The following is a 12141-nucleotide window of genomic DNA, read 5'->3' as shown; positions in this document are numbered from 1 at the left end:
AAACCACTGAAACCATTGCTTAGTTTTGACGTCCATTTCATAAATACAACTGGACTAAATACCAGGAAAGGAATACATATTTATTATTAATATCTTAAAGCTTTTATAAGAAGGAATTTATATTAGAACAGTAACAGAAAGGACTTGGTTATACCAAACTTGCTATTATAAAATGCAGAACTAAGCAAGTAGAGAGTAAAGCACACAGTTAACATGGGTACAATACTTGGATTTCTTGCTCAGTTCAAAGTTCATGTCTCCAAACATAGGGCATTCATAATCAGAGTCAAAGATACTACAAAATGATACTAGAATCCTCTTAAGGCAAATGAACTAAGGAATTGACCTAAATTTATTATTTGAGGACACACCTATGAGCTGGGGATTGATTTTAGGAGGCTGAAGATTTCAAAGAACGCACAGTCACCCCCAGATTTCTCACTACTGTTCTGATCTGTAGGTTCTATAAAAACTGATCGGGAATACCCCGAAGGCCTCCTCCTACCACCAGAGTGTGAGTTCCTCATATGCACTAGCTAATTGGTCAAACAATTCCAAGTTTGGTGTGTGTGTGTGTGTGTGTGTGTGTGTGTGTGTGTGTGTGTGTTTTAAAGCATTTTAAAATACCTTTTGAACTTCCCACAAGAAGAAACATTTTAGAAAACACTTTCCATATCAGCCAATTTCAGAAGAAACTGTGTGTATCGTTATTCCATTTCCTTTCCCAGTTTGTGACAACAAGGTGATTTCTATAGCTTACGTCTTTCTAATGATTTAAGAGGCACAGGAGTAAACAATGTACTTTGTGTAGTAAAAACCTCAACATATCACATAACTAGGATTAAATTTCCTTTGGTGAAATCATTTGGGTACAGCACATAAAAATAAAACCAATTTCTAATAAAATATTAATAAACAGTTAACTGCATATTTATTAACCAACCTGACTGGGACAGCCGCAGATGCAGTTGCAAATAAATCAACCGGTGGGGATGTGTCAATAGTTTTAGCTGGTGTAGAATTAGGAGACGTAACAGTTGTGGCTGGAGAAGACTGAAAGTGAAGATGCACAGCACACTCGAGTCAAATATGAATCTACAGGACACAGGGCAGCAGGACTTTTCTTTGTATACCCATGACATGCCCAGTAATTTTTTTTTGTAATTTTTTGTGGAGGAAAAAAAAAACTCAATAAAATTTGAAATCAAGGATTGTAATAAATAATCAATAATGGCTAAAACATGTTACAAATTTTAAATGTAATTTATATAAAATGATAAAATATTTGGCTTAACATTGCAATGACTTCATTAATTAAAATAGAAGCTAAATGTATGTCTTGAACATAAAATTATTAGGAAAGATCTTACTAGCTGTAAAAAATTTCAAAAATTATTAATTGTAGTAATTGCTAAAAAAACCAATGTCATTATTTTTTCTTGTCATCCTAAAAAGATTTCATGTGAGGTCCTCTCAGATGACCTTCAAATCCAGAAATCTAACTTGCGAAATAGTTCACAGTTGGAAGAGAACGATTCACCAGCAAGATTCAAGCCACTGATGTTTTGAAGATATCATGACTATAGCCCATCACTAAGATGACATAGATAAAACTAAAATAGTAAAAATAAAATCTAGTATTTATTTTTCTGGACTGGTTTTTTTAAGAAGAGGTATTAATAGTCAATTAATATATTACAAGATTTTTAGTTATTGTAACTAAACAATTTTGTCTGGTATATTTAATTCTCCATGCATTCACAACAGAAAGATTAATGGAACATTTCAAAACAATCTATTGATACTTAGTTCTGTAAGTGGAGACGAGATATAACAGCAGGAAGATTCATGAAGACCAAGACCAAGCCAGAGCTATCAGATACTCCCCTAACTGGACATCTGACTTCAAACAGACCAAACATAAAGGAAGTTTTAAAAAGAATAATTTGAGGGAAAAAAAAACTGAGGAGATCAGAAATTTACAGAAATTTCCAGACTTAAATAATATGTTTGTCCAAGAATATAACTAATCCAAAAGTCAAAATTCAATAGATATGCAAGTGCCAAGCATTTAGCACTTCAAGAAAGGAGGATACACGAGCAGTGTGGATGTTGTTGATCAGAAAATATCAACTCAGACCTCTCTCTTGAACGAAAATCCAAATCTTCCAAATGGAATACAAAACATGATCAATGGAAGAGAAAGGACTAGTTAAAGCTAATTGTATGTCATCCATTGGGAACATTGAGAAATCCTCTATGAAAAGATTTTTAAAAGCCAATGCATGTAAATAAGTTTAGAAAAAATGATACTGATGAAACACTGAGAACTTCATGACAGCAATAAATATTATGAACATAAATGCAAAAAATGAAACTCTACAGAAGCCCATTAAAAATGCCCTGTAACAACAAGCTCTGAGGAGATGTAAGAGCTAGGAAAACAGAACCCAAATAATCTGTTATTACAAAAAGAAAAAGTCAGTAAAATTCAGTTTTGCCAAAATGTAGAAACAGACCAACCCAAAGGATGCCACAATTTTACGACACTCTACTCAGCAGTCATATATTGGAGTTTTTCACATAGACATAATGGTTTTAAACTTGGCCTTATATCAGAATAAATGGAGCTTTACACTTGTTTGTTTTATCTGACTGATTGTTCAAGGTCCCTGAGGGGATCTTAGGCAGCCAGCCAACCCATCACTGGCATAGTACATGGTGTCTGGAAATCACCAGTGCAGCCATAATGATATCCTCGAATATCTGTAATGACAGCAATTATATAATGGAAATTTGTCAAAGAGGAAGAAACAGGTCTATTACATTTTTGTCTGAAGAATACAATGGTAAATGTGAACTAGAGACCTATAGAAGTAAATACTCTTGTCACTAATAACCCTAATCCTGTCCTTTCATATGGTAAAAAAGAGACGAGGAGGTAAATGAGTTATTAAAGTTATTATAGTAGACTGTCTAAAGGGCATATTTGTGGAAAGACATCCAATTACAATGGATTTCTCTACCATTGAAACATGCACAATATCACATTACCTACCTCATACGACTCTGATTTAGAATATGTAAAAATGTTTTACAACTATTAAAACATTCTACTGATAACATTTGTTTTCTGTTGTAATGTAAATACATGAAAATCTCTCCAAGTTTAAAAATACTTAGTCCAAACAAAGGACTAAATTACGTATACTATACTACATTGGACATATACTACATATGTAAAGGAGGATACATAAAAACGTAACTTACCTTTCCTCAAACAATTTAAATTAGAATTACCATATGACCCAGCAATTCCACTTCTGGGTATATACCCCCAAAGAATCAAAACCAGGGACTTAAACAGATAGTTGTACACCCACGTTCACAGAAGCATTATTCATAAACCCAAATGATACAAGCAACCAAATATCCAGTGACAGATGAATGCATGAATAAAGTGTGGTATATACATATAATGGAATATAATTCGGCCTTCAAAAGGGAGGAAATTCAGGCACATGGTACAACATGGCTGAACCTTGAAGATATGCTAAGTGAAATAAACCAGTCACCAAAAGACAGATACTATATGAGTTCACACATATGAGGTTCCTAGAGTAATCAAATTCATAGAGACAGAAAGTAGAATGGTGGTTGCCAGGGGCTCGGGGAGAGAGGGAGGTGGGAAGTTATTGTTTAATGGTATAGTTATAGTTTTGAAAGATAAAAAAAAAGTTCTGGAAATGGATAGTGGGGATGGTTGTACAACAATGTAAAGGTACATAATGCCACTGAACTGTACACTTTATGATGGTAAAATGGTAAAAAACAAAAAACAAAAATCCCCAAACAAAAAACCAAACTTACCTTACTTAATGGAGAGGGAGCACCAGATCTAAAAGGCAACATAAAAAAAAATTAAAACTGAATATATATATGTGAATATATTTGTAGAAGCCTTTAAGTTGGATTTCACGTGGTCAAGCACTAACTTGTTTTATATACAGACTTTTAAAATAATGGACAAACTATTTTTAAAAAACTTGTAATCTTTTACTTAGTAATGACATCCCCTTCCACTGTTTTCCATCTACTTAATTTCCAGTGCTAGAAATACTTAAATTCAACATTATTTTCTATATCTCTCGCAACTCAAATTCTTTGAGTCAAACATTATTGCCTATGTCCATAAAAAACAAACTGTCCAAATGGGAATTTAAAACCATTTTCAGAAGGCTTGGAAAAAACCATGCTTTGCAGAATTATAAAAAACCCCAATACCCAGTGGTTTAAATCACTAAGGTTAAAGTACACTGTGAAGATCCCTACAGGCCCTGTGCCTGAACTATGTCTCGGCTTCCATATTCATACTATTGAAGTCTGTTTTTTGTTTTTCCCTATGGCTGTAATAAAATGTCTAGCAAGAATATTCTAGGAAAAATATTCCCATCATCCTGTTATAACTAGTGGGAGCGAGGGAAAAAACAGCAACTTCGATGCTTTTTTCTAAGAAAATGAGGGAAAATCAGGAAGGGGTGAATTTTAAGTTATATTACTGGTAGCATTGACTATTGCAGAGCACTTCTAGCAAAGTGCTTCAGAAATAACTGCCAGAACAGTTCACATTTTACTAACTTCAGTTAGTGAAAAATGAATAACAAAACAAGATGTAGATTAAATACATTTCAATAAGCAGCCTATATTCGCCGCCTTACTGGATGGTAGGGATGACTTTTTACTCATCTACAGAGAAAATATCACACACATAGCAGCAGCAAAACAAAATTACAGCAGAAATTTAGTAAGTGGAATTTTGTACAATATTATGAATTTTTGTCTTATTGGATATAGCAAATTCAACAGTATTATATGCCAAGTTAATAACTCTTTTTTTTTTTTTTTTTTTTTTTTAGACAGAGTCTCACTCTGTCACCCAGGCTGGAGTGCAGTGGCACGATCTCGGCTCACTTCAAGCTCTGCCTCCTGGGTTCACGCCATTCTCCTGCCTCAGCCTCCCAAGCAGCTGGGACTACAGGCGCCCGCGACCACGCCCAGCTAATTTTTTCTTTTTTTGTATTTTTAGTAGAGATGGTTTCACCATGTTAGCCAGGATGGTCTCGATCTCCTGACCTTGTGATCCGCCTGCCTTGGCCTCCTATAGTGCTGGGATTACAGGCGTAAGCCACCGCGCCTGGCCCAAGTTAATATCTTTTAAGTTCAACTTCATTTGCAAATACAGCCTGCCATTTCCTGTTTGAATTTAATTTCTACTTACAATGAATCTAAACAACAGGTAGCAAGGGCACAGACATTTCTGCTATATAACAAGCATGAGGGTAACAACTTGGTTACATGTAGTTTGGCTAAATGTTATCTTAAGAGTAATATAGTCTATGAGGGAAAGGATATACCTTTATCTATACTGTTTGTATCAAAGGGTCTACTGAAATATCTACAGTAGATTACTTCAGAACCTAAAAATCTAGTACAGCATAAGGTGGAAAATGTCCCAGTGAGTTTTGGCTAATAATTTCTCCACTCCCACTATTTCTTCCCTTTATGTATGAAAAAGGAAGGGAGTTAAATCTAAATAAAAATTCAAGAAAATAATAGCCTGAATTCTGCAAAGAAAATATAGAAGCCTTTGGCCTGGTCACTTTCTAAGAATGAATTAATTTAAATTAATTTGTTTCTCTCTCAAGCAATTTTCATAAACCAATTCTTAGTGGTATTGATACAATTATAAATACTAATAAAGAAAAGAGAATAGGCCAGGTGCGGTGGCTCACGCCTGTAATCCCAGCACTTTGGGAGGTAAAGGCAGGCAGATCACTTGAGGTCAGGGGTTTGAAACCAGTCTGGCCAATATGGCAAAATACTGCCTCTACTAAAAATACAAAAAAAAAAAAAAAAAATAAGCTGGGTGTGGTGGCACGCGTCTGTAATCCCAGCTACTCAGGAGGCTGAGGCAGGAGAATTGCTTGAACCTGGTGGGTGGAGGTTGCAGTGAGCTGACATCGCACCTCTGCATTCCCTCCAGTCTAGGAGACAGAGCAAGACTCCGTCTCAAAAAAAAAAAAAAAAAAAATCAATGGCTTTAGAAATACACTTCCAAACTAATACCTAAAATATTATAACTTCTTCTATAACATCTTCAACCCCATAGCAAGAATGAAGATATAATAAAAATGATAGAATTGTTCTACCTGCTATAAAAAAGAATATCATACTTAAGTATGAAAAATCATAATTGGTACAAGAATCATTTTGCCAAGCTTCCACATAAACAATATTACTAAATTATACTTGTAGTTATCCCATGAATTATGCAAACAAACAAAACTCTCCTACTGTCTCTGTTGAGATATCACCCCACTTATATCTTAGTTGCCTGTTTAATTCTCTATCTTCTTCACTAGATACTAAGTTTTTTGAAAGGAAGGAACTCATCCCATTGTTTTATATCCCTAGCACTTTACATATTATCTGACATTTTCTGTATTATTTGAATTTTTAAATTAGAATATATTCAGGTATTCATTCTATAATCAATAAATTAACCAGAAGTCTTTAAAAAGTTATTTTCTGTGAAACAAAACTGTCAGGATGTGTGACCTCTGTTTTCTAACCAGAGTTGGCTTCTGCTGTGATTTAATTAAAAGGGTGAGAACCAGAGGTGCTCCAATGGGGCCATAGCTTTCAAAAGCACCATTAATCACGGATTTAACTCTGAAGGTTCCCAGGCTCGGAGAGGTTAATAACTTTCCCATGTCTCATCGTGCTTTAACGGTGAATTCCAGATTCTAGTCCAAGTCTATCTGCTCCTCGGGGCCTGTGCTCAGTCTACATTCCAACCTCCAAAACACAGATAAGCTTGGCACATTTGCTTCTCTCTTACACAACATATAAATTGCTCTTCTTATGTGTTTCTCGCTTGGTTTTCCACCCTAATGTTAGTCATTGCCCTTTAGGAAAGAAGATGTTACATCATTTATATATAGACAATATTTATTAAAAGACCAATACTTCTATTAATAATTTCACCTAGAAAAATCTAGTCGATAATGAACCATGTTGGAAAAACAAGGCATTAAGATAATTTTAGAAGAAAATGAATGACCCATATAAGTAATGTACTCTAAATTCTGTAAAATTACTACAAACTCATAGGTTTCACTATGAACACAGCAAATGTCCATATTTCCTTCCAAGATGTTGATAGGAAGCCGTCAAATAGAATATTTTGTTAAGTTTTATGAGTCATAACAATAATCCCTATATAGTTTTCAGTGTAAGTGCTAGCCAGAAAAAAATACAGATGTGAAAGATCTATCTACATCCTTCAAATAACTTGAATTACAAAAGACTTATCTTAAATTTCCTGTAACCTCAAAACTTAGTAAACCCACATAAATAAAATAAATTTCTCTCTTTTGTACTGTGGAATTATAGAAACAGACAATATATAAAGGTATATCACAGAGTATTGCATACAATTACAAAAATAAATAGCAGTGGACACAAGGTACTAAATATAAAGGGCATACATATTCTTCATAGCAGACATTTGCAAATGCTTCAGTTTATGTATATACTTGGTTTAGAGGTTAGAATAGTTTTATACTGTGACCAGAAGACAAATAAAACAATTTTAAGTAGTTAATTTTCTTTATAAATTTGTTTTTCAGCATTTATGCTATCAGCCATGGGGAAATCTTTTGTTTACTAAGCAAATAAAAAAAAATTTCATTTATAAAATATAAGAGGAATATATAAATATATATACATATATCCATCTAAGAGAAACTGTTAGTCCAGATCCAAGAAGACCAAAAGAAAGTAAAACCATTTATGCTAGTCAACTTGGGAGACAAAAATAAAGCATAATGAAAAAACACATGTGTAAAAGGGACAGAAATCAGTTTTAAATCTTCTAAATACCAAATGTGGAATCTTAAGAGTGTTTTTTGCATTTTTAGTAATTACCAAATGCAAAAAACTCACTCCATAAAGTACTCACCCTTCACTTAAGTTCCAAGGTAAGCACAAACATACAAAGAAGAGAATAGTTAACTATTACAGTTCATTTATTTTAAAAAATAGGGAATAAGCAAAAGACAAGTTCAAATGTGGTTTTAGCCAATTCAGAAGAGAAATATGACAAGCATAAAATGATTTTAAAGGAAAAAGAAAAATCATATAAGAAAAAAGTAATTTGAAATGGAGGATTATTGAATTTTAAATTTCACTTCTCTAGAAATGTAACTAAATGTCCATAACTATTTTTTTTTCCAAAAATAGCTTGTGGTGACCACAAGGGGGCGAATTTAGATTTGAAGTCAGGGCTAATGAGATCCATTCTAGCTACCCAAGGAGGCTTCTCTGTGACTGCAGCACTGACAGATTTAACAAAAAAACAAGGGAAGAGTGTGGCCCTATGTGGGGTTTGGGGGACCCTGAGTGGAAGAGTTCAGAGAAGCTGACTTACAGTGTGCATCCAGCACTGCACAAGAGAGAGATTTTAACTTTAGTGGATGTGCATATTTCCTTAACTAAAGAGGTCCTTCTGTCACAGGAGCAGAAACATTTCTCAGCTTCCCGTCTCCACTTGCTTAAATCCTAGGCAACTCATTTGGCTACCCAGATACCCTAATAGAGGGTGGGCCCAGAAATAACTGTACTAGGGCATCTCTTATTGTAATCTAATGTATCTCATGTCAAGTCTGATCATCCTCCGCCACACTGAGATTGGAGGCAGAGCCTGCTTCCAAGGTTGTTTTCAAGGAAACAACCTTGAAAGAGCCCCTGAGAGCTCCTACTATCCATCATTCCAAATAGCTCGGCCATAATTGTCTGGAATACTCTTATACTGTTGCTTATCATTGCAAATTTAAAACATGCAATAATTTCTACACTAACTTGAAAAAATATTATAGAAATAACACAGCTAATGAAACAACCAGAAAAAAAAAAAAGTAACATCAAGACAGAAGCCTAGATTCTGGGAGAATGTCCGGAGGCAACAAAGTCAGAAAACAGTTGCATTTTGATAGCTCTGTCATAGGTAAAATCTGTGATCAGCCTACAGCCCTGAAATGATCATTTTACGGGTTGTCTCTACTAACTCCTGCTGTCAACCTAAATGGAATAAACAGAAAGCTGGTATCATCAACAAAGACGGATTCCAAGCTCTCTCTGTAGAGGACCTACATTAAGTGTTTAAATGGACATAATGAAGTATAAAATAGTCCCTAACCTTTAGATTCAGAAAATCTACTTAAATCATACATGTAAAAAAAGAAATAGCCACAATACTGAGCAGTTCAAGATAAAGAAAGTCTTCATGAGAAGGTAGGACTAGAGATGGCCTTCCCAGGATGCATAAGATTTACAAAGCAGGACAAGGAGGGTGGGCATCCTAAGACTTGCAGAATTATAGTCTGAATAAGGCACAAAGATTGGAAAACACCAGGCCTTGTGAATAGACAAGTTTCAGACCTGCTGGAGAGATGGAAAAAGAAAAAAAAAGGAACCTGGACATTTTGTGCACGTAGTGAGGAAAAAGTCAAAAATATAAGTACCCAAACACAAAGGTATGAAAATCTAGTAAAATTGTACTTATCACTGCTTGATTGCTATTCTCTATATAAAAGGATCTATGAATAAAATGTCAGTAGTATGCCATGTCTAATGGTTCAAGTAGGGAGAGACTGGAGTCCAAAAAACTCTACTTGAGGGCTTTTCTTTTTCCACAGTGGGGTTGACAATGACAATACAGTGCTCAAGGCTGCTTGTGAAACTGTGCTTGTTTTCACTCGTGTCCAATGAGAACAGCTGTGATTTTTAAACATGAGTAACTATTTTTCCACGTATTGTGAATTCCTTCTAAGGGCAAATGTTCAAATCATTAGGTTCAGTTAATGTAGGTACAATCTACTAACTTGCTGCATTAGCCTGCAGAGAGATTGTCTATACCCACTGTCATAAGTTAATAGGAAGGGTAGGGGTTCTGAGGGAGCCCAGAAAATTACAACAAAGCATGACCTAAAACTAGAGCAATATAAGTTGTACCATGATAAATCTCATTCTTAGAAGAACGACTCTAGTATTTTTCATCTTATTTAGAATATACAACTAATGCGTACTTGTTTCCAGGTTTCTTTCCTTCTAATGTATTTAGATGCTGTTCAAGCGTCTCCATAAGACTGCTGGGAGCCTACAATAAGAAAGTAAAAATAAATGTCTGCATTGTTTACTTTCAATGTAAACACACTGTAATGTCACTGTAACTGTATGGTGGAAGTCTGTGGATGGACCCCGATATACATATGAGAAAATTTAATTCCAGGTCCTTTCAGTATTTAAATATTTAAACTCCATGGACTTTCAGACAGACTCATCTTAAACAGACTTAACTCCACTGCATAACAAATAGCATTACAGTGTGGTTTCAGTGTAGAGTTACATCGGATAGACTTTTACTAATATATTACTTATATGCAGTAAACTCAAATCAACTTCACCAACTCCTTTTCATAAGACCACAGTAAAAATGAGTAAGTGTTTGTATTCAAGTCAAAAATATAAGTGCCCAAATACAAATTTACAGAAATTTGAAAATACAGTAAAATCTCACTTATCTATGTTTGTCTGAAATATTAGGAAAAACCATTTAAATATATTTGAAAAAGGTGGTGAGTGAGAGTTGTGGGGAAAAGAATATAATTCTAATAATCAATAACAATTAAGATTGTATTATTGACCTATTTATATATAAAAATATATTTATATGTATAATAAAGTAACTTTTAGCAAATGTAATATCAGAGCACTGTGTATTGGCAAATTTAATAAATTTCAACTCTTATTAAGAAATACTTGAATGCTTCCTTTTATAAATAAAATTTTAGGCAATATAAAGCGATGACATTTCACTGTATACTTAAAGAGAAATAATAGGTTCATGCAAATGTTTCACCCAATCTATTCCTTAAGCATTAGAGATTTAATTTTGTCTCTCTCAAATAGTTGTAACACAAATTAGACCTTAACAGCAGCATAGGCATTCAAAGAATAGCATTTCTTAAATGAAATATATAACTACCCTTATAGATATATTTAATTCTGACAATTCTTCTTTAAATTAATGTGAAATTAATTTTGAAGGACATTGAAGTAACTATGGTAACTGATAAAGGAACTCACAGAATTCACAGACATTCATATAACTGTATCTTTTACACCGTACCTTTAATGACAGATTACAATTCTTATTAAAAATCTTTAATTTTGAAAATTCAGGACATTTATTTAATATCCATTTTTCATTTCACTAATAGACTCTTAAACTATCTTAACATTTATGTGATTATTATATTTGTAATTATGTGATTATTATAGGTATAAATTACCAAGTGAACTAAAACATGTAAATTTAGATATATAAAAATTACTAAGTGAACCAAAATATTAACTTGATCAAAATGATGAAGGTAAGATAGAAAAGAACAGCCCTGTCAGCATTATTTTAAAAGCTTTGAGCTATAGAGTTAAAAAAAAAAAAAGATTATCAGGGGGATATAATACGTTTAGGAAATTACAAAAATTAGGATTTTAAAATACAACTCAGATGAAAATGGACTTAATAAATTATAGTAAACCACAACTAAGACAATATTTCTAAGTTTAAAAAATGAATTTTAAAAGAGATACATAAAATTTTGTTCTAGATACCAGATTATAAACTATAAAGAAATGCTCATTGAATAAAGAATGTACATAATAACATTGAAAAGAAAAAAATATAAATGGCTTCAAAATTTTTAGATGAATTCACATCTGATAACTTCAAAACTGTCACACTAATTGTGAGTGATGATGATAATGATGATGACAATGATGGAATTTAGGAGGTCTGGGCATATAAACTTTTCATATTTCTATTTTTTCACTGGGATCGCAGTAAGGAAAAAAAATAAGCCATAGAACTTCTTTCCAGTTAGAAGACTTAAGATACTTTGAATGTTAAATGTAATGTAAAGAAAGTGTGATATTTTTTGGCTAAACCTAAGTTTAAAACATGGTCTAAGAAAAATGCTATTTATAGTCACAAAATAGCAACAAATATGGGATAACCAA

The 12141-nt window shown here is 33.4% G+C and overlaps 1 protein-coding gene across 10 annotated transcripts in view; it reads right to left on the bottom strand.

Annotated features, from left to right (window-relative positions):
• The window catches only part of SNAP91 (synaptosome associated protein 91), a 159664-nt gene that overhangs the window by 56552 nt on the left and 90971 nt on the right, over positions 1-12141 (bottom strand). For 9 of the 10 annotated variants that reach the window (XM_012497051.2, XM_003258285.4, XM_004091097.3 and 6 more), the window contains exons 10-13: positions 10149-10219; positions 8024-8029; positions 3871-3898; positions 944-1053 (exon numbers count right to left, since the gene is read on the bottom strand). In XM_012497051.2, coding sequence (XP_012352505.1) covers positions 944-1053; positions 3871-3898; positions 8024-8029; positions 10149-10219 — 215 coding nt within the window. The remainder of the gene's footprint in view (positions 1-943; positions 1054-3870; positions 3899-8023; positions 8030-10148; positions 10220-12141) is intronic. The other variant, XM_030799172.1, reaches the window with a different exon arrangement.

This window comes from Nomascus leucogenys, chromosome 18, assembly GCF_006542625.1.
Source record: "Nomascus leucogenys isolate Asia chromosome 18, Asia_NLE_v1, whole genome shotgun sequence".
In the NCBI taxonomy this organism is placed as follows: domain Eukaryota; kingdom Metazoa; phylum Chordata; class Mammalia; order Primates; family Hylobatidae; genus Nomascus; species Nomascus leucogenys.
Note: the sequence above shows the minus strand (reverse complement) of the source record. Positions and strands in the feature narration are given on the sequence as shown.